Source organism: Filicampus tigris, chromosome 12 (assembly GCF_054856515.1).
Source record: "Filicampus tigris isolate MCC_2025a chromosome 12, RoL_Ftig_1.0, whole genome shotgun sequence".
Classification (NCBI taxonomy): Eukaryota; Metazoa; Chordata; class Actinopteri; order Syngnathiformes; family Syngnathidae; genus Filicampus; species Filicampus tigris.
Window position 1 is genome coordinate 16676143 of NC_141228.1, and position 23464 is coordinate 16699606.

The 23464-nt window shown below is 43.5% G+C and overlaps 1 protein-coding gene across 1 annotated transcript; it reads right to left on the reverse strand.

Annotated features, from left to right (window-relative positions):
• Positions 1–273: 273 nt before the first annotated feature.
• On the reverse strand, positions 274–22604 carry myo7ba (myosin VIIBa). Its single transcript, XM_086046579.1, has 47 exons — positions 22579–22604; positions 22124–22140; positions 21390–21491; positions 21058–21210; positions 20295–20479; positions 19880–20001; positions 19291–19433; positions 19110–19223; positions 18674–18827; positions 17787–17863; positions 17571–17690; positions 16703–16842; positions 15835–16045; positions 15608–15743; positions 14567–14742; positions 14130–14270; positions 13895–14053; positions 13178–13270; positions 13002–13096; positions 12848–12932; positions 11960–12178; positions 11046–11249; positions 10762–10977; positions 9817–9981; positions 9175–9468; positions 8596–8886; positions 7778–7897; positions 7540–7713; positions 6438–6665; positions 6195–6362; positions 6009–6126; positions 5389–5515; positions 5154–5314; positions 4909–5090; positions 4708–4826; positions 4475–4629; positions 4224–4377; positions 3964–4119; positions 3607–3712; positions 3424–3537; positions 3262–3349; positions 3084–3190; positions 2017–2202; positions 1755–1871; positions 1580–1663; positions 1387–1506; positions 274–604 (listed from the first exon to the last, which is right to left on the reverse strand). The coding sequence occupies exons 2-47, from the start codon at positions 22136–22138 to the stop codon at positions 512–514; spliced, it is 6687 nt and encodes a 2228-aa protein (XP_085902705.1). The 5' UTR covers positions 22139–22140; positions 22579–22604; the 3' UTR covers positions 274–511.
• Between the last annotated feature and the right edge of the window lie 860 nt (positions 22605–23464).

The window sequence follows — 23464 nt, forward strand, 5'->3', positions numbered from 1 at the left end:
CTACAATTGTCTTTTTATAAAGAGGAAAATAATCTCCTTACGCTTGCCAATGGAGCAAATCTGAGACTGAAGATTTGGTTTAGGCTACGGTTTAACCCGTGACACTCTGATGTCGCAGTTTGTCTCCTGTGGCAGTTTTGTTGTTGTTGTTGTTGCAGTTAAAAGCAAAGGCAAACTCGAAAGTTTCTGAGGCAGGTCGATTTGGAGGAAAACATTTGATCTGTGTGCAAAAAATGAACATTTATTTGTGAAGAATCAAATCCGATCGAGCAAAGTGGTGAATGTAAATATGATTCCAAGGAACTTGAATAAATACTTCAAATGCATTCCAACAATTCCTACATTAAAGTTGCAACACTGTCACAGACTATCGCATGAATTTTGAGTTATGTAGGGCAGACGTTTGTGATGTCTTTGTACATGCAATAAGCAAGTCGGTCAAGTAAATATTTATTCTTGCAAATAATTGGGACTCCATACGCGGTGATGAGTCGAGCCGGACGTGCAGGGATCATTTGAAGCGCTGGTTCCTGCTCTGCACTGGCCTCCTCTCTTGCATGTACATATTGACATATGAGGTGATAAGGTCGTCCATCTTGTAGCCCTTTTTTGAAAGACGAAAGGGACACAAACGCACATTAAACATTACTTTTCAGATATGATCTTTTCAGGTTTGATGTCCACGTTTCACGTTGCTAGCATTTCCCGTTGTATGGTGAGTCATCAATTTTGACCAATCACGGCTCAGATTGAGAAAACAGGTCAGCTGTGATTGGTCGTTGTGAGCAGTTGTGATGTCATTTTCAGTCGACAGAAGACAAAATGGCCGCCCCCAGAGATGGCTAAAAACGAGTGGATTAACACTTATTCCACAAACGCAATATTTATCAGAATGTTTGGGTTGACTTCCGCTTTAAGGGGGAATGAATTTGTCAAATTTTGGAGTTTAATATTAGAGTTTGCTGTTTTATGGAATGTCATTATACTTTGCAGCCATGCTCTACTCACAGGTAGTACCGGTAATACAAATTTAAATCCCTCACAATTTAGCTTTGCCAAATCATCTAGTACGCACCTATAAATGGTTCAATTTTGGTAGCACTGAAACAAAATCTCAGGTAATTTTTTTTTTCTTTGAAGGACCCTGGGCTTTGTGTGCTGAATTTTCAAAAGTGTGGTGTGATAACGTTTGAGTTCTGTGATGAGTCATCAAAACCTTGCCACCGTGTTCAAATTTGGCGGCAGTTGGAAAAACTCTCGAGGACAAGTTTGTTTTGAAATGGCCCAAATGACCCGAAAATAGCCTCCAAACGGTATTTGGAATTCGGAAGATTGGGTGGTATGCACACAAAGGTGACAAAAAAAAAAACAAAAAAAAGTACTCACCAGCGACGTTTCGCACAGGAATTTGCTGCCCTTCACCAAACTGCCGACGGTCATGTGGAAATACGTGCTCCCACTGCACCAGCTGGCAATGCGGTTAAACGGGTGGTTTGCCAACACTTCCTACGTGAGAGAACAGACGTCTTAATAACATGGATGACATTCATCACCACCAACATGAGAGCGTCTGTCTGACTTTGCTTTTGGGGTGTATAATTGTCAGTCCTTGCTTGCTGATGGCAATCCGCACAATGTCCGGAAAATTTTGCTCGGATGTTTGCTGAAATGATGGAAAACGAGAACACGCCCTCAAGGTCGTCAACTGTGTAAGAAAAATAATATACGAATGGAGGAGCGGGGGAGGGGATCACCTTAACTTCGAAGAAGGCACAGCCAAACGTCGGCCAGCGGCAAACAGTCTTCAGGAACGCCACCTTTGCTTCCTCCACGGTCATTCCCGCTTGCTTGTTGAAAGACGCCACGATGCTCTAATGTCAACGAAGCAAAAACTATCAATTGCAATAGTTCCGTTGAACACACAAAGAGACACAACATGCAGGGAATTCATTTAGTGACAAGATGCTGCTGTTTTGGTTAGCAAACGCGTTCGGCAGTTAAATCCCGCGGTCGTACCTTCTTCCACTCGTTCTCAGAAAAAGTCTTGAGCTGGTCACCGGGTACTAGTTCTTTCAGCATCTTGGGGATGGTCACAAATTGACTCTTGTCGTTCCCAACTTTAATGCGGAAGAGCAGGGATGCGATGTGGGTCATGTCTTCCTTGGTGCACACGTGATAGCCCCTCAGATACTTCGGGACTTCCTGGAAAACAAAAACAGCCCAGAAGCACAGTCTGGTTCTAGGAATTTGGTGGCAATTGGACAAAATCTCTAGAATGAGTTGGTTTTTGAAGGACCCCCGGAAACAGCCAAAATTGAGCCTAGAATGGCCACTTTGAACCAAAATGCAAGATTTATTGTGTCTTTTCAGACATATTTAGACTTGTTTTATGCCTACTCGTGATAGATATGACTATCACATTTTATGGTGCAAAGAGAAGCGGGGCTGAATTTTTTAAATTGTGGCTTAGCAGTTGACTGCTTGGCTTGAGTCAAAAATGGTCCCTTCATAACCACATTAGCAGACTTGCCTGAAAAGATTTTTCAAGTATGGCTTTTTTTTTTTTGGTGACTTTTTTTGTAATTCAACTCCCAATAGACGCTCCTGCCAAATTTTACAAACCCCATCTGTGCCTTCTGGTTCTCAGATTTTGGTAGCAATAGAATAAAATCTCTAGGACACGTTTTTACTATAAATGTAAAGTAAAGTTTTCCGTGTAAATGAACAAAACTGATCCTAAAATCACTTCAAACAAAAAATGGCAGACTCCCTAAGACTTTTCAGGCATAGCGTTTTGTGTCTTTTTTGTGCTTCTAACCATGATCACATCTAACAATGATAGACATGCCACATTTCACAAACACCAATTGTTGTTTGTGAAAAGGAATTTGACAGCATTCAGACAACTTGAATTCGTCTTTGACCACAATGGCATAGCCTACTTCTTTTTTCAGCCACGGCTTCTTGAGATTTTTTTGATCTAGAGCTACTAATGATTGATAAACATCTGCCAAATTTCACCAACACAAACTATCCAGTTTGCTTCTGGGACTGGAATGACTTTATTGCTTCTCCGTGTGCACCTGAGGGAAGTGAAAGATGAGGTCTGCCTCCAGGTCTCTGCCAGGGATCACGTTGAACCACAACTTCCTCATGAAGAAGACCAGGTAAGACAAGCTGACTTGACCACCTGCGGAAAAAAATCGTATGCTCCGAAAATGCCCACGTAGAACGTTATATCAAGAGTGTCCAAGAATTTACCGTCTTTAATGCGTTTGTTCTTTTTGGACCAGTCCGTGATCTGCCTCAGACTGTCAAAGAAGTAGTCGCTGTCATTCAGACTGAGGACCTACAAGGAAAAACAACTGAATAAAGCCACAGGAAATTCGTCAGTAACGTGTTAAAAGAAAGGTATGCAAGGACCTTGTTGTGCGTCTTAATGAAAATGCTGAAGCCGTCGGCCGTAGTCAGTTGCAGCTTGTTGGAAATGTTCCTAATGAGATCCCTGATCTTGGTGCTGGTCGCCACCTCAAAGATCTACACACGGGCGACACGTGCGTGAGGTTCTTCTCCAGCATTGAGCGCGCAGCACGAGTTTGTCGTTACCTCCCCCGTGTCATTAGGAAAGTGGACTTTGTGGAAGATTTGCGTGCTGTTCTGCTGGATAGCGTCTACTTCCACCTGGTGCGGCGGAAGCTTCCTGGGCTCCATTCTGCAGCGGGACAGAATAAGTTTGACATGAATCCAAATTAAAAAGGAAAAATAAGAGAGTAGAAGCTCTATCGTATGTATTGATGATGTAACCTGACGCTAAATCTAGCAGAGTCTTCCTGTTGTTGAATTTACTGTAAATGCGGGTTGTGTGGTCACCGTTTGTTGGGCGCTGTTTTGTGCATTCGTGTTTGTGTTCCCATTGTTATCTGCACCCATGTTTGTGTTGAAGCACCCGGGGCTTCTCCTGACCTCAAAGAGCTCTGCAGTCGTTGCAGGCAGTCGGAGGCCAGCGGCTCCATGCGCCGCGACTCCAGGAATCGCTGCGCGTGCTTCAGAAGTGACTGGCTGGGAGGGAAGAGGCCGCAGCACAACCACAGCAGCTGCCACCCCTGTTCCACGCTGAACCTGCCAATGGATTCATTACAGTAGTTCGTTATGATACACAAGGGGGAGGGGGGGGGGTATCAATGCCTGGTCGTCGTAATCACGAGAATGTGACTCCACCTTACCGGTTGTTATTGCTGCTCATTTGCTTCATAATTTGGCAGTAGATCTCATCTCTGAGGGTCTCGTTTTCCGTGGAGGGCCCAAAGATCTGATCGGTGAGTTCAAGGGGACTCTGCATCTGCTTGGTAGGGTAATCGCCCATGTATTTTAGAATTGGTGAAAAGGGAGTCAGGGAAGAAATAGGAACATTTGGATTCCGGCGAGGCAATTTTCAAACTGGTGGAGATGCGAAAAGGCATCATCGAGAGGATATCGGTGAAGGCTAGACAGGCTTTGTGGCTCAAATCCGAGTTGCCCACGAGCTTCTTGAGGAGCGGCTGTCTGATGGGCTCGCGCGAGTTCAACCACAGCCTCTCGGGAGCAGCGTTTCGTGACATCACCTGCCGGTTCACGTCCTTTGTGGGCTGCCTGCAGAATCGTGGACACGAGATCGTTCCTAGAATCTCCTCGAGCACATCGAGGTTGCCACAAACAAGGTGAAAGTACCTGAAGTAGTCGAGGGAGAACTCCCTCAAAGTAAATGGAGCTAGTCGCTCCACTGTACCGCTCTCTTTCTGGTTGGCCAGGATGGTCTGCCGCTGGTTGGGGGACAGGTTGAGCAGGCTCTGACATGGAGATGGAAAACCAAAATCAAAACAATACAAAACCAGCGCAGAGAAGACGCACGACATCAACCCGTCTCCGTACCATGACTGCGTTTGTGGGTTTGTTGATCGTGGGCAGGATTAAGATGGCCTCCATGGGAACGGCTCCCGTTTTTCCCGTGCTGTCATTTCGCCCGTTTATCCAGCCGCGCTGCTGCGAGAACTCATTGTGTTTGAGTATGACGATGAGCTCGCCCTTCTTAAAGCTGAGGAACGTTGGGTCATCTGTCAGAAAGACGCGGACGTGGTTGGTTACCAATGAACACGGTCTGTGATTCTATGACAAACCTTGCTTGTCCATCTCCTTCAGGGTCACGGCATACTGCGAGCGCTCAGTCAGTCCACTGAGGAACATGGTGGCCAGCTCAGCCATGTCCTCAGCCGTGGACCCACTCAGCGTGAAGTCTCCCTTCAGAGTCAGCAAAGACACCGCTGGGCCTTTAGCACTTCTGGATGAGAAAAGATGCCTTTAGCGATCAGGTATGGAGTACCCTCAAATCGCTTCTTGCTTTCTAGCCTCTACCTCGTGGAGTTAACGCCAGTTACTTCTGGGAAGGAGAGTTCCAGCAGCCTCTTTTCTCGCTCATCCAGGAAGGTGATGCCAGTCCAGTTAATGGCCACGATGAACTTGTTCTTTGGCAGTGGAGGACCTGGAAACAAGCCAAAAGATATCTTCAGTTCTAAATTTTAGGTCAACTCCACATCTAAAATTTGGGACTAAAAAATCATTTGGAATTAAAAGTGAAGCATCTTCAACAACCAGGAAGAATCCAAATTCCTCGATTGCACTTTTTCGGATCACGGGTGGACCGGTATAGCCGGAACATCCAATATTCTTATGAGCAGGCATGTCGTAAAGTAGGAAAACGTTCTAAAGATTCGAATGAAGCATGACTAGCAACCACCACCTGTTGCTTCTGAGGGTGTGTAGCTGGTCCAGGCCTCTGTGCTTGGGACAAAGACCTTATTGCACCTCCTGTACCTAAGGTTCAACTCCAGGCCGGGTTCTCCTCGGCATTATCCTCAGGGAGGCTTAAGAGGGTGATCGCCTTATTGGACATTCCCTGTCCGTTTTTTTTTTTTTTTTTTTTTTAAGTTTCCTGCTCATAAAGTAGATACCTGATGGACTGAAGGAAGTCCTACCTGACAGCTTGGCCACCTCAAAGAACCTAGAGAAGAAGATGGGCCACTTCTCACGGGCGTAATCCACAATCTCCGCCTTCACCGAATCCGCTTTTTGCAGAGAACTCAGATAGGAACCCTTACACAAAAGAAGGCAAACATCAGACACGAGGGGTTGGACGGTGACAGTAGAGGAATGCAACTGACCTGTGTGTGGGCCGTGGTAACCATTTGCACCCATTTGCCTTCAGACTTGGCCTCCAGGAGGGAGTTGCTGATGCAGGCCTGCACCGCCTCCTTCACCGCCTCACTGCTGTTATTTGAGCCGTGCTGGATATAGAGATGCTTGGCGGCAAGTTGAACAATATCATCTTCCTGCATCGATTTCAGAAGGGAACACAAAACATCGTTTACTCATGGAGCATCGGTACCATCCAGGTCTGAGCTCACCTTGTCCATTTGGTACTCTCCGAATTTCAGGCCGTGGACGACCTGCTGGTAGATGAGCTCGGTGCTGATCTTGTCCTCGGCGCAGTCGTGCCATGGCGTGAAGATCTCCTTGCGGAAGAACAGGCGCCAGGGTGCATGCTGCTCCTGACCGCCGCGCCGCTTCACCTCCTGCTCGCACTGGGAGATGGCGTCCATCACATGCTCACGGCCGCCGCCCAGGGCCCACACCTTGGTAACGAGAGTCCACAAGTTATGGCGAGCTTACCTGCACTTTGACCCCGGATAAGGTCTCATTGATGGCAAAGGTGGGAGATTTATGTCATATGACTTGGCACAAGTCAGACTTAAGTCACCAATTTTAGTGGGTACTTGGTACTCAACTTGACAACAACTCTTTCCTGTTTACATTTGACACTGTTTACAGGACTATAGTTCCACTTTTTTTTGTTTACTAGTCCGATTAAACCTGGCAACCCACCAATTTGCTGTGATGCGGAGTGCAGAGGCAGCCTCATTAAGCAAGTACGGAAGGAGAGCCACAAATTTAGATTCAAGGATTCCGTTTTTGACCAAATTGGGAAAAAAGAAAAACTCAGATAAGAGACAACTATAAACCTCACAAAGCTTCACAACTTAGTTAACCGATAACTGGGTAAAAATCAACCCTAGTACACTAACGTTAAAATTAGTAAGACCATCACTACCATTGGGTATATTTAACCCGATATAATAAAGTCTTCATCAACTTATGTAAAAGTTCAACACTGTATGCCAAATTGGAACTTGTCTTCTTTAATTTCCCAATACAAAATATCACCAAAAAAATTGCGTGGGTGAAAATCACCCGACGTGAGTGTTCTAGGGTTAATTAAGCTTCATGTCTGTAAATGCCTTTAATTGAGAATAGACCAAAAAATAATGGACAACACAGAGACTGGTTTGGTACCATTAAAAAACTACAATATGTTAAGTTGTGACCGAGCAAGATTGTAGGATTTCACCTATGACTTGTTTAATCCATTGAAATTTAGTGCAGCCTCAACTTGACTTTCTTGTTTTTTTCCACAGTAAGTCGGTAATGTTGAAACTTACTGATATTTACCTTTTCATACAGAGCAACGTAGAGAGAAAAGCCAAATGTGTCTTTCAGTTTGACTTTGTTAGCAAGAAGCTGGCAGAGTTCCTTGGACGTGGAAGCCGAGTCCAGGGGAAGGTTGACGGAGTGCCCGTCCATGAGCGTGACTGACACCACCATGGGCTTCTTCGTCTTGGTTGCCTGCCATGTCAACAAATTTGGTAAACGTGCTCCATGAAATTCGCCGCTAAATCAGCTGCAGTACCTGTAGCTCAAGCCAGGCGGGAGGCTCCCCTCGCGCGCCGTTGGTAAGGGTGCGACGCAGCCTCTCGGCACAGTAGGATGCGTAGCCGCTCGGAGCGGAGCGGATGAAACTCTGGATGTACTGTTCCAATAGGAAAACAGGGGGTTGGGGGAATAGAAATGGCTGAACTGTAAAGAAAGGATTCTCCAACCGGGATGTCCCTAAGGTTTGATACTTGTGTGGAAAGAATGTAAATAATAACATTGAAAATGATGTTATTATTCTATGATGTATAATAAACGTAGCTAAAGCTACAAGTGCCAAGTTCACCAACCAGTTCGCTGCCATATGCTTGTCACTTGCAAACAAAAGGTAGTTTATTTCAATGTTATTTTTTTTAACATGTTCTATTACATTTGTGTGACGATGTAGACTTTCCATGCTTGTTAGCCGCAAACTAACTTGCTACAGCTGGTTAGCTGCCACGTTTGTTACTTGTGAATGAAAGGTAGAATGTACAACACGTGTCATTTTTTTACGTTTTACATTAAATTAGTGTGACGATGTAGACTGCTATGTTAGCTGCTTGGGTAATTTCTCATGCTTACTAGCCACTAACTATCTATCAGATGTCTGTTTAACAGTGTTTTATGTATTTATTTTTTGTTTTAACATGATCAATGTAGAGTAGAGTCTTATTAGTTTTCCCATGTGTCTTTTACCAACAAGGGTAAGATTGTTTTATGAATTTTCATTTCACATTTTATTTAAAAAAAAATCGAAGCGAAAGTGTAGGACTGCTACGTTAGCTTGAGAGTGTCAAAATGGCCTCTTCTTACCCTTATAATCCTCTCACTCGGCGGGAAGACGCCCAGACAGAGTGAGAGCAGGATCCATCCTCGGAAGTAGCTGTTGCGGTTGTTGTTGTCCTGCAGCTGCTTGCAGATCTGGCAATAGATCTCATCCCTGAGGTCGCGCCGGACTATGGCATAGCCCACGATGATGTGCAGCTTCTCCAGAGATGTAAGGGGTCGGTCCAAGGTGGGACCCTCTCCAATGAAGACATCGCCACCATCCTCCTTCACCGTCTGTAGGGCGGGAGCCTTGGACACCTCCGTCTGATCCTCAAACTAAAGAGAATATAGACCTTTTCATAATATTTGTAAACAATGAAGCCAGGTACTTCCGCATGGCGGAAAGAGTCACTACCACTGACTTGATCTGAAACGTTGACAAAAACTTGTGTTTGCGATTACTCTGCAAGCTATACCCCAAAAGATTTTTTTTTTCTATTTTCTTGCATAAAAATGAATCCAGCAGAATTCATGAGTGAGGAGGATAAATCACTATTTCTTATAAATATTTGTATAAAAGGGAGAGGAAGACTGGCCAAAGTCTTAGGACAGTTGCAGTCTCACCTCTTCCATAATGATGGAGGGTTTCCGGAAACTCGAAGAGGATTTGGGAATTCCATTTTCCTGAATGCTTGAGGTTTTCCGACTCCGGGACAGTAGGTCTGTGAAGGTGGAGCCCTTCCTTGTGCGAGGGCTCCCTTCAGGGACGGTGTAGACCTTGGCGTTTGGGGCCACCTCTCCCGGAGCGGCCCTCTTGTTTCTGGACAGGAGATCCGTGAAGATGGACGCCTTTCTGTTGGAAGTGGACTCCTCCTGAACAGGAGAAGGCTGCGGGTCCTTTTTGTTCCGGAGCACACGCTAAAACAAAAAGGTGTAAATACGGAGGCCTCTTTAGATGCAGAGTTTTTGCAAAGTTGGTGTATCGGGAAGACTACTTTGAAACTCTAACCCTGGAAATCCTAATGTCAAACCTAGCGCATGCCTGAATACCTAATGTGAAACATAAACCCTCACTTAATGCCCTACTTTGATCCCCTAACTCTTGTTGAAACTCTAACTTGAAACGTTAACCCTGATTTGAAACCTGATGCTTGTAGTTACGCTTTGAATTCGCAACCTAACTGTTACTAGAACCATTTGGGCTGGAATTTATCCCAGCCATATGTACTACTAGACCACTAGTGATGTATTTCAAGGGCCATTTACCTGATCTAGCCCGACCATGTGGCTGAGACGTCTGTCCTTTCTGTTGATGGCATCCTGAGTGAGAAAGCGTTCCTGTGAGGATCTTCCCTGGACCTGGAACTGCTTTTTTGGCTCTGGAAGATCCCCCATGAACCTCAGGATGATCCACCAAACTGTCAGCGAGGCCTGGTAACCACAAAAAGAACAGGAACAGCTAAATAATTACATCATAAGAAAATTAGCTAACCTTGCAGAGTGATTGGGGCTATGTCCCAGACACCTGGGAAGTCGTTAACAAGCTAGTTGCTAGCTTGTCGCTAACTCACCACCGACCGGCTACCTGTCATATGCTTGTCATAGTGATTAAGATGTAGAATGTTTTATTTGTATTATGTTGAATAGTTAACATTGCATTCATGTGACGATCTCTACGTTTATATTTTCATTTTTCATAGCCACTACTTAGCAATCCAACTGTTTTGCTGCCTTTTGCTTGTCATTTGTAGACAAAAGGTAGTGTTTTATGTTTTAACATTTTAGATTACATTAATGTAAAGATGTAAACCGCTCCATAATCACTTCTTACAGTGATCTAGCCAGTGATCTAGCCAGTTATCAACTCCTACGTTAGCTTCCTGTTCTAGTTGCTGGCTGGTGACTGCAACCAACTGGTATGTCACTGAAAAGAAAAATGAGTTAATGTTTTAAGTGAGTCTGAAGATGTAAAGTGCTTTGCTAGCTTCTCACACTCAGTCAGTCGACAACTAGGTAGTTAGCTATGTTATGCTTGCCGCTTTGTGATCAAATACAGTGTTTTGTGGGTGTTACATTTTAATTTTACATTAGCATGAAGACGTAGACCCCTGTTAGCTTCTCACGCTAGATGCCACCTGGGTAGTTGCCAAATGGAAAACGACCAACTTCCCGGCTGGTCTGGAATTGAGCTGTTAGTGGATGGAGAAGTACCAGCACATCTCCCTCGTCCTCGTGGTAGAGCAGCGGACGTCTCAGCCTCTGGCGGATGTGCGAATGTGACGCACCGCCCTGGAAGTACATCGAAGCCAATTTGGAGAAGGGGTAATCGTCCAGGTCATCCTGGTCCTCTACGGGTAGATCTTCATCCTCAATGGAGATGGTATCAATGTCGATCTCTTCCAGGAGAACCCGCTTGCTCTCCAAGGCCTTGAAAGCACACATAAACAATCTGTTGACATCAAAGCAGGACTTAGGGGAGTTTTGTGTGTCCTCACCTCGAACCCTTCAGGCGCCTGCCCCTCTTGGCCCCCCACCATGACGGGCAGGAAGCCAAAGATGTCGTCCACCTGCTGATCCATGATGGATTCGGACTGAGCTCGAGCCTCCATCTCCTTCTTCTGCCTGAGCACGTCCTCAAGATGCTTCTGACGCTTCAGCATGGCCAGACGCTCGGCCTCTTTCTCTTTAGCTGAGAGATACTTAAATGTATAGATAGATACATATAAATCAATACAATACAAAAAATACAGATGGATACATATAAAGCTATGCAGTACATCTACAGACAAAGAGCAGAAAATGTTTTCATGCCTCACTCATTAGGTCATAGGCATTAGCTGTGAAATGCTAATTTTAAAGCCTAACCCTTGCTTGAAACCATAACCTTTTGTTTGTAACCCTAACCCTGTCTAAACACCCTAATTTGAAACCCTCACCCAGTCTTGAAAGCCAAACCCTTGGAACAAAACATGACTTGAAACTCTTAATTCTGGTATGAAATTCTATTTTGAAAAACCTAACCCTTATTTGAATCCCTCATCCAGGGGTCTTCAGTCCTGTTCCTTGTTTGAAACCATAACTCTGTCTTGAGACTCTACTTCAACCCTGACGTCAATCTTGAATTCTTACATCTGGTGGAACTCTACTGTGACCCCCTTGCTCTGTCTTAAAATCCTAATTTTAAGATGCTAACCTTGTTTATGAACACTAATTTGAAACAGCATGACAGGCTTGAAACCTTAATTTCAAAACCTAACCCATGTTTGAAACTTTATCAAGGCTAGAAACCCTAACTTCGAAGTTTTTGGAGGTCTTCAGTTGGCAAAACCATTAAAACCGGGCGGGACATCAGTGTTATGATGACCTTCAATTACATTTTAAATGTGTCGGACGTTGTCGGTGGTCTTACGTTTCTCCTCATGTTCTTGAGAGCCCTCCTGGCCAGCAGGCCTCTGGTGTGCGCCTGCAGGAAGACCACGGCATCCCTCTTGCGTTTCCAGTCCTTGCGGGCCACATAACCCCGCACCTGTGCCTGCAGCAAGATGGCCGCCTGCCGCTTTCTCTTGTACTGGAGGTGCAACTGGCGGGAGCGAACCTGTGCCTGCAGCCTGGCAAAGCCCTTCTGGACCTAAAATATATCATATGAAGAGTGAGGGATCATTTTTATCGTTAGTGGATAGCAATAGACACAACTCACAAAAAAGGGATATTGGGCTAAAATTTCAGGATGAACCAAAAATGCGCTATAACCTTTACAAGTGAACAAAATATTTCAACATTTGGATGCACATGTCCAACCATTCAATGTTTCCGTTTTTGTATACTTTGCTGTTCTCTAACAAAGAGGTGAAAAGGGCATGGAAGAACACATTTCCATCCCGTCTATGCCTTTCTGTGCCACTTTCAGTTTCTTTATCTCTGTTTCAAGCTGCTGATAACATTATAAACTTGTGGTGAGACTGCAAACGGGATGTTCCAAGAGAGAAGTGCCCACTAATCTTAGAGTGTCACAGAGTGTCGTCAGCAGGTTGCATCAGAGATACAGAGAGACTAGAAGAGTCGCCAAAAGGCAGAGAAGTGGACATCCCTGGAAATGTTCATGGATCAAACACCAAGTTGTGCAAAACGTACTGAAACATTAAACAGGTGGACATTCGCAAGTTTCGAAAAGTCAATTAAGTTCAGTTGTAAAGGTGATGTAGTACATTAGGTTGATCCAGAAATTTCAACCAAAAGCCCAATACCCTCAACTTTTGTGAATAATGCATAATAAGAATATAAAGTTGCCTGGACTTACCACACGGTACACTTGTCTCCCTTTGTGTCCTCGCCAGTGCTTCTGGATGACGAGAGCAGCTGCTTTTTTCTTCAGGAACTGTTTCCTGCAAAGAGCCATGACTCATGAATAATAATGATCAGAATACATGCAAGGGATAAGTTATCTCTTCTACCTGTATTTGTAGCCTCGTAGAACCTTCTGAATCAAAAGTGCCTTGGCGTTTAGTTCTTTCATCCGCTCCACTTCCAGCATGGTGTCATGGAAGTCCTAAGGGCCATTTGTTATGATAATAAAGGTTGTTGTTTGGGCAGGGTTAGCATATTCATTCGTAATTCCAAGGCAGCTCACCTTCAGGAAGATCTTTGTCTTTCCCGTCTTCCAGTCCCCCTCTCCGGCCAACACAGACTCACAGATGCTTTCGCAGCACTTCTCTTTGCTTTCCTGTCCATACAAAGTTGGAAAAATAATCATCTGACAAGTCAAAAACCACATCCAGACCAATAATTTGTACAGTTGAGAATGAGTCAAGACTATGAGGAGCCAAACCAAGACTTTGAGGACTGTGGACCATGTCAAGAGCAAAACTTTGAAAAGCCAAGACCAAGAGATGAAGGAGTTGAGGCCGGGTCACAAACGAGCCAGTAATCAGTCAAGACCAAAACGAAGGAGCCAAGCCAAAATGTTGCAAAGTCAAGAACAAGACTTGGACAAATGACTAATCAAAACCAAGATATTAAGGAGGAGAGACCAAAACAAGACCGAGCTTTTGAGGAGCCTAACGAAGGTGTTGAAAATTTAAGAGTCAAGACCAAGACGTCCAGTCCAGTCCAGAATTTGAGGGATGAGAGCAAGTCAAGACCAACAATTTGAAAGCGAGGTGACACAAACAAGCAAAGACCAATAATTTGAGGAGCCAAGACCAAGAGTTTGATAATTCGTCAATACCAAGGAACCAAAACCAAGTCAGAACCAAAACTTTGAACAGTTAAGACCAACTCAAGACAAATAATTCAAGGGGGTGAGAGAGTCAAGACCAAGATTTGAATATGCAACAAGTCCACACACCTTTTGTGGGTCACAGATGTAGGTCTTGAGAAGCACCCTGTAGCGGTCCAGGAACTCGTCAAATGTGTAGCGTACTGGATAACCGGCTTTGCGGATCCTGATGGTCTCCATCATGCCGGAGTAGCGCAGCTGACGCAGGCACAGCTCCCTGTCAAACAGCTGAACACACGAAAACAAAAAAACGGACACAAATCAAATGTGTGTGCTGTTGTGCGTTGGAGTGGGTTGTGCTGACCATGGGCCTCTTGTAGTCGTTGGGTTTGATGCACCGGATGAAATACGGCTGACACACTGTCAGGGTTTTCATCAGAGATTCTAGGGATTGGCGGAATTGACCAGTCAGAGTGGGAACTCGCTTCTTGCCATCATTCGTTTGCTGTCACACACAAACAAAAGACATTTTTATTATTACTTACACCAAGTCAGGTTTTTAAATTAGGGTTTTAGGAGAGGGTAATGGTTTTAAATCAGGGTTTCAGTCTTGGACTAGGGTTTCAAGCATAGGTTAGGGCTTCAGGCCTGGAATATGGTTCTAGAGAAAAGCTGGCATTTCAAATTAGAGTTTGAAACATTCAAGTAGGCTTATGGCTTGAAATGAGAGTTTCAGGACAGGGTTCAAGACAGCGTTATGGTTTCGAACCAGCGGTAGCTTTGTGGGAAGTGCTAACTGACCCTTAGTGTGTTCTTGGGTGTGTTGATGACCATCCTGGGGTTGGCTGTGTTCTTGGTGCTGTTGTTGTTGGTGGACATCTCATTGTGAAAGACCATCTTGAGCAACTTGTTACTGGATGTCTCCACCAGCTGAATGAGGTCTGGGCTCAGGGCGTCGCGGTTCTTCTCCAGGAAACCTTGGGGTGTTTCATTTGACAAACAGTAACTTAGTTAACTTTTCTCTTTGCCGCACAGATACATTAGGGCCAGTCACAATAATACTTTGGATTTTGTGTAGAAGGCACAATTAAAACCATAATACAGTCTTGAAATCCTAACCATGCCTTACACCCTAATTTGAAATCCTAACTCTGTCCCGAAATGCAAATTTGAAACCCCAACCATGTACTGAGATACCCTAATTCACAATTCTAACCCTTGTTTGAAACCCTCATTTAAAACTATAAACCTGTCCTGAATCCCTAACCTCATCTTGAAACCCTAATTTAAAACCCCAATTGTTTGAAACCCTAGTCCATGCCTGCAACCTTAATGTCCTGAAATACAAATTTGAAACCCTACCCCTACTGTGAAACCCTAATTTAAAATGCTAACCCTTGTTTGAAACCCTAATTTTAAACTACCGTATAACCCTGTCCTGAAACCCGAATTAATGGAATCCCTTGGCACCAAACCCTACTTCAAAACCGCAACTGTTTGAAACCCTAATCCATGCCTGAAATCCTAATTTAAACCATGTCCCTGTCCTGAAACTCTAAATTGAAACCCTGACAAGAAACCCTAAGACTGGCTTCAAACCCTTATTTGAAACCGTAACTCTTGTTTCAAATCCAGGCCTGCATTCATAATATGAAACCATGATCCCAGTGTCCAGAAATTCTAATCCTGGTTTGAAATTTGCCCTTAAATCCTAGCGCTAGCTTCAAACCCTGTTTTGTAACACTTGTTGGAAACCCTAACCCTGCCTTCAAACCATAAGGTGGGGCAGACTTTGATGGTTACCTTGCTGAAGAATGACTGTGGGCGAGTTTTTAGAGTTACCTTTGGAGTCGTAGTAGACAACGCCTGCGAAATGACTGACTCCAAACTGAGTCTCGTAGTTGTTCTTGGGTGAAATGTACATGCTTCCCTTCCCATGGACCTGATTCATTTTTTGGAGCATGGTGGTATCTGTACCCTGAAGAGTCAGACGGAACAACAAAACAAAACACTATGAAGCTGATTATGAAACAGGAACATTTTGACCTTCGGACTGAGAGAATTTGGACCTTTGGGAAGTTGCTTTCTTCATCTATGAGGGCCAGTATGTTGAGGGCCTTGTTGGCAAGCACATCCAAGGTTTCCTGGTTATCCTTGTAGTCAATGCGCTCCCACACGATGCTTTCTCGGGCATACTCCTCTTGCTCCAACTTGAACACGTGCCTGACGAAAAACTGCTGTAGCTGCTCGTTGGCGTAGTTGATGCAGAGCTGCTCAAAGCTGCAGTGGTCAAAAGTAACCAAGTAAAAAATACTTCCTTATTGTACTTACGGGTTAGTCCATTTTTCTGGTAGTTGTACTTTGCCTGCGTATGGTGGTACTCTTGACTCATGAATTTAATTTGTTAGTCGTATATCAAATCAGTAGTATTCGCCATTGTAATGAATTGAAAGGCGTCTATTCCATTTCGGTACCCCCCCAAAACACTACAATCATTTTTGTTGCAATAGCTAGTGACGATAACAATATAGCGTTGTTTCCATCTGATGGCAAATCGGTGCCAAGAAACTGTTGAAGTGCGTTGAGTGCCGTCATTTAGACAAAAGTAGTAGTTTTTCCACTTCACGCCATTGGTGACATACAGTATCTGAAGTTTACCCGTAACTTAAATTTTGGCTTGCAACACAAAGCAAAAAAAAGAAGAAAAAATACGTACTTAAAAATTCCTAAATTGGGGCACTCGGAAGTCAAGGTACCACTTTATTTATTTTTCTGACTTTTTGGTCTTTTTTTCCCCACAGATACAGTATTTGTACTTAACTGCGTAAGTACAGAGTGTGAGTACTTTTGCCATCTATTTGAAGTTACGAAAACAACATTGATAAAGACCGATCATAGATGATGCCAGAAAAGACACTCGAAGAAGAGAACACTGACCTGTTTGTGTTGAAATTCTCGAAGCCGAAGATGTCAAGGAGGCCGATGGACTGCCTGACCTCTTCGGACTCCCCGGGCGGCTTGTGAATGGCCGCATTGATTTTGTCCACCACCCAAATGAAAAGACGGCCGTAAATAGCCTGGCCGACCATAAAGCAAATAATTTCTGTCATAAAGTGTGTCCACCGAAGCACAAGAGCTTCACACGCACACACACAGTGAATCAACAGAACAAAATATCCACTTGTGAGACTCTCAACTTTATGCCTCCTTGCATTCTTGTTAAACTACTATTTAAGTAAGAGTGCTTACTTGTACTCATAGCATCCTATTGAGATCACCTCGTTTTAAAACCTGTTGAGAGTCCTTAAGACTTTGAGGAGGTCAAGATCAAATCAAGACTTTAAGGGGGTGAGTCGAGACCAAGATACAGAGAGACTAAAATCAAGTCAAGGCTATGACTTTGAAGGTTGGTTACCAAGACAAGACCAAGATTTTAAGGAGGCAAGAAGTCAAGATCAAGACTCAGAGTAGGGACCAAATTAAGACTAACATTTCGAACAGCTGAGACATACTCAAGACCCAAATGTTGAGGTATTGATATAAAGTCAAAACCAAGATTTTGAGCAGTCAAGAACAAGTTAGGACCAAGACTTCAAGAGCTTCAGATCAAGTATAGACCAAAATTCTGAGGGGCAAAAATCAACTCTTGACTGAGATTTTGAGAGATAGGGACCAATCCCAAGACTTTTGTTTTGTTTTATGCATTTGTTGCCAAGTTATACTGAAGCACAGTAATTAATTACATTGTCAACCAAAATCACACATTTGACAGGTTACTACAGGTTAAGGAGTGACTTCCTGTCACCTTGACAAAGGCATCCCTGCCATCCAGGGCCTGTGCTGAGGTCAGGACTTTGCTCACGCTCTCCCTGATGGTCATGAAGGAACGCTGAGCCAAACTCTTTTCCAGAACTTTAGGATCCACCTAAGAGACCAGGGCAATGGCAGAAAGTGTTGCAAAGCCTTAATTAGTACTACAACAACAGCAAACTCACATTTGCTATCAAATATTTTTACTCACCTCCAAAAGTTGGCTGACCATGTCGAAATGCAATGACGCCAGGACTTCGCAGCCCTCTAGATTGTTAACGATGGTTCCTGAAATGGAGGGGAGTGGGGGTATTTTACGATTGAAGACAAGTTCGACTTTGAGAAGCTAAGAGCAAGTCGAGACCAAGTCAAAAACCAAAACTTTTAGGAGGCAAGACCAGGTCAAAAGCTAAGACTTAGAGAGCCAAGACCATGATCAAGGCTTTGAGGAGTTGGGACCAAGTCCAGAACAAGATTGAAGGTTGAGAGTGAGACAAGATTCAGGATTTGGAGGGGAAAACAAGTCAAGACAAAGACTTTATAGCGCTAGAACTATGTACAATGAACAATACCAAGGTTGTCAGAAGCCGTGGCCATGCCAAAACCAAATATTTGAGGAGCTGAGACCAAAATCAAGACTTTGAAGAGCCCAGACCAAGTCAAAACTACATTTTGGAGAGCTGAGTCAAAACCAAGACTTTGAATGGTTGAGGATGTGTCAAGAGCAAGATTTTGAGGAGCCGAGAACAAGTCAAATACCAAAACTTTGAGAGTTAAGACCAAGAATTTGAAGCCGAGGCCAAGCCAAGACTTTGAGAAGAAAAAAACAAATCAAGTCCATGATTTTAGTAGCTGAGACAAAGTTAAATACTAAGACCAAGAATTTGAGGTACCGAGACCGAGCCAACGCCAAGAATTTGAGAAGCGCCGACCAAATCAAGACCAAGACTTTGAAGAGCCAAGACCAACGTCACGAGCGAGAATTTCAGGAGCTGGGACAAAGCCGGGACCGAGACTAAGATAAGATAAGAATGCCTTTATTGATCCCACAGTGGGGAAATTTTCTATACAAATATGCCCACCTTACACCTCTCTCACCTTCAAAGTTGACATTGCCGATGTGCAGGATGGCTGCGAGTAGCTTGCAGATTTCCCAGGTGTCATTCTCGTTGAACATGAGGATCTTCAGCGCCGAGCGGAAGTGTGCGTATTCCTTAATATCATCGCGACCCTCGCAGCTGGTGCACTTTCCCTGTTCATACGGCACAGTCGTGTGTGTTAATCCCCGCACAGTGGTGATATGTAACCAAGTACAAATACTTCCTTACTATCCTCAAGTACATTTTCAGGTATAAGTATAAGCTCCGTCTTTTGACTGTGGTTGTACTGAGAATATACGAAAATGTGATTTTTTTTGGGGGGGGGGTTGATTTACAACCTGTGCGTTGCACAAACAAACTGTGGTTCAAGTGTTAAAAAATACAAATGAGAGGATATGTTTTTAGCAGGAATCTTTCTAAAGGGCGTTCACTACCATCGTCAAGTAATTGTATTGATCGGCGCTCCCGAGGGAAAGGATCTTCTTCTGCTCGGCCGGCATTCCCATCAGCATGTAGTAGAAAACATGGTAGTTCCTCTCCTCGGATGCCTGCAAAGCAAACGTTCTTCTTCAACTTCAGGACACTTCAATAGATTTTGTTTCTAGTGGAACTGACCTGGCGACACACCCTGGACTTCTCCAGCAGGTACTGCTCGATGCGAGCCCCTTCAATGGCACCTCCTTTGGTAAAGTTGATGTCAATGTACTTGCCGAAGCGGCTGGAGTTGTCATTGCGGATGGTTTTTGCGTTCCCGAAGGCTGCAGGGTATTGGTAAAGGAAGTGAGAAGCTTTTCCCATCCATTTGTGCATTTTCTATAGCGCTGCTTATCCACGACTAACTTGTGGCCTGTACTCAGCCTGTACTAGCTGTAGCTGACTTTGGGAATACACCCTGGACTGGACTAACCACTTGCACCGTAAATATAGACCAAGAACCATTCATAGTCACATTTACACCGAAAGACAATTTAGTATTTCGTGTAGAACATGCAAACTCCACACAAGAAAAGACCATAACTTGGATTTGAACTCCCAACCTCAGAACTGTGAGATGGATGTGACAACTTCTACGGTTTTTCCAGGGTCTAAAACTTGTAGGCGGTCGCCTCCACCTAATATCAGGCCAACGCTTGCCCTAAAAGCTCTGAGATCATGAGAACTGGTACCTCTGCCTCAATTTGAGCCAAGAAAATCCCTGTTGTACCTTCCAAAATGGGATTGGCCTCCAGGATCTGCTGCTCAATCCAGGAGTGCTGGCCGCTCACCGCCGCTAGGAACTGCAGCATGAGTTTGGTGCTCTCCGTTTTGCCTGCCCCTGATTCACCACTGTGGAAGCACAACACACAAAAGTGTAATACACACTAATAGTTTTAAACTGGGGGCAAGTTTAACCAATTTCCGCGACAATGCTTGTATCTCAAATAATTTGTATCACAAGTCAGCTTTCCCCACTCAAATGAATGAAAATGCCATTAATCTGTTCCAGCCCCCTCCAAAACACTACCGTTTTTTCACTCGTAAGTCAAGGTACCACTGTACTTCAAGGTAAGGTTCCGACCGGGAGAAGAGATTATACTTGTTAATTTTTAATTTTAGAAGAACCCAAAAGGTCCCCAAACCTGATGACGCAGCATTGGTTCCTGCGGTTGCGGCGCATTTTGAAGAAACAACTGTCTGCGATGGCGAAGACGTGCGGTGGTAGCTCGCCCAGTCGCCGATCTGTGTACTGGTGCACGTGATCGGCCGTGTAGAGCGGCAACAGCTGGTAGGGGTTCACCGCCACCAGGATAGAGCCCGTGTATGTCTGAAAAAACACAGGCTCAGCCATTTAAAATCTTTTGCAGCCTTTGGAGCCGCCGTACTCCCAGAGTTGCCATTGGTAACAGTCTACCTTGGTTATTCTCATCGCACACTACTCTGTCCGTTTCCATATGAGTCTAATGCAAAAATATTTGAAGAGAAAATTTTGGATCTGAGGTAAAGTAGCTATGGTGCATTGAAAATGCACATACACACACAAAAAAATGCAAGCGTATATTCTTTATCCTCTGTGAAGAACACAAGAAATTTTACCATGACAGACAGGTAAACAGGTAACTAAAAACTAGGGGGGAAATGGTGCCCATTGTGGTTACGACCCCCCTTGGTCTGGAACTCAGCCCAACCTCCAGACCCACCATTTGACATTTAAAGCTTTCGTAACTACACGTGACAAAACGATTCTCAATCTCACTTCAGTTTCCTTTTTCCCAGCAGAGGCCGATTGGTCACCATGGAGACGAGTGATAAAACCCCAAGAGGAGGGCAAAGTCCAGGGCGGCGATTAAGCACTTCCAGCAGGGCGATTACGACCCCATAAACAGCGGGGCGGGATGGACTTACGTAGATGTGTCCGTCTTTGTGTCGCACCAGGAGGTTCCTGAGGAGGCCGGCCTCGTTCAGGTCCCCCAGCCGGATCATGTCGTCCACACCGTGCACCGAGGTAGGGTGCATGGGACGGAGGCCACCCTCGATACGCTTGGTTATCTTATGCTCCTGGAAGTTGGGTTCGTTAATACACATCATCAAGAAATTGACAGATTTATATTTTAATTTATACAGTACACAGGAGAGCGGATAATTCTTTTAAGTCTTTGTGATGGACCGGTACGTCTATGACACCCGTTTTGCTGACGGGTAAAATTTTAAAATAGACGGACTAAGCATAGTTTTACCTTTCCTTCGTCATCGATTAGCTGAAGCTGCCCCGTGTCAGTCAACTTCACCTGGGCCCCGATGGGCACGGCGGCCCCGGTGTCCACCCACACGAAATCCCCCTAATTGATGAAACATCCACAGTGATTGCATCCTTTACACACATAACAGCGCATTCAGAAAGTTTTCACAATACTTCAATTTTTCCACATTTGGTTATATTATAGGCAGCCTTATATCAAAATGTGTACGGTGTTACATACATTTTTTCCTCTTGAAATTCTGTGCAATTCCTCTACAATAAAGAAAGTGACTGAAAGTTGTTCTTTTTAGATTTTTGCAAATTTAAAACAAAAGACAGTATAGTGGTGTCTTGAGATACTTTAATTCATTCCGTTATCATGCTTGTAACTCAAAACATTTAACCCCATTGAAATGAATAGAAACACCACTAATCTAATCCAGACTAAATAAAAAAAAAAAAAAGGCCAACAATTTATTTTTTTTATAATAAATCGCCGCAATGATGGCTCATATCCCAATAAACATTTTAAAAAAACAAATTTTTAGCTGTTATTATGGGGTTTTGTGTGTTGAACTTTGAGGGGGGAAAAGAATGTATTACATTTTGGAGTTAAGGCTGTAACAAGATGTGGGAAAAGTGAAACCCAGTGAATGCTTCCCAGATGCACTTTATATACTGTCGCATCATTATTAGTCTAAAAAACAAAACAAACAAAAAGCGACCATTTACCTTGGACAGATGCATCACTGTGGAAATCTGGAAGAAAAAACACAATCATCAATCACGCTTCTAGGATTACTTCAGTGTCATGAACATCTTTTTCCTATCAAGGCCCATTTAAGGAAGTCATCCGAGGGATATCTATTACCTTTTTATTTGGTTTTTAGAATTATGTATGCTCTTCTGGGACCATTTTTGGACCCCAAGCCCAAGGTTGCCCACCTGTGCTTTATTTACACCATTTCATTTGGTCTTTGTCAGGACTACAATATCTTTATACAACATTCCAATGTAATCTTTTAAAGGCATTGAATTCCTGATTCAACAAATAGATACGCTCGTGGTGCCCATTTTGAGTTGACCTTATCAAAAAAAGTAGATCTCATCCTTTAAAATGGCATGAACTTGAATTTAAAAACATATACACAAATTTTAGCGTCCTTAATATGAGCGTCAAGACTTACCTATGGGTTTGGTTTCTCTGCGAGATGTTGTTCCCTCAATGACACTGAAGAAGGAAGTCTTTTTTTTTTTTTTTATGACTCTTTGACTTTGCTCCTGTAGAACCACCCAGTGACGACATAGTACACGGCAGAATCAGTACAGACAACACATGGATGACAGTAAATAACTACATTTCTTTTTTACACAAAGTACTGCACCACCTTTATCACAAAAGAGTAAAATACAGTAATAATGGAAATGTAATGGACTTAAAATTCAAATACACCTGAACTGTGCTTAATATACATTTACTGAATTCAAAAAGCGTAAGCCACTGTATTATGCAGTTACTATATTTAAATCAGTTATTCTTTTATGTACCGCTAGAGGGAGTCACACACCACACTGACGTTGAACTGAACTGCTGTGTTCATCCTAATTTAAATACGAAAAAATGTTGAATGAGAGACTTTGAAAAGGTATTTAAAAGATACAGGCACATTTTTAAAACTATCAATTAATTTGGGGACTCTCACAAATATGTGGAATACCCAATAATAAATAAATACATCATATAATTTGGGGTTGGGTTGTGAAAATGCTTCCCAAATTATCCTGAATATACTGTAATGGACAGTTAGAAGTGGAGTGTTTTGAATCAGTTCAGAAATGTGGAAGGTGGTAGATATGTAAAATTTCTGTGATGATTTGGGAATTTTGACTTTGGAATATGGAATAGTGACAAACAATATAGGAATAATAATTTTATCATTTTTTAATTTGGAATGGTATAAATTAGTTGAGAAATGTGTATTTGTTTTTTTGTTTGTAATTTGATAAATGTGTCATTCATTTGATAGTGATTTATTTTTAGGGAAAATATGGAATTGTAAGAAAAGTAGAAAT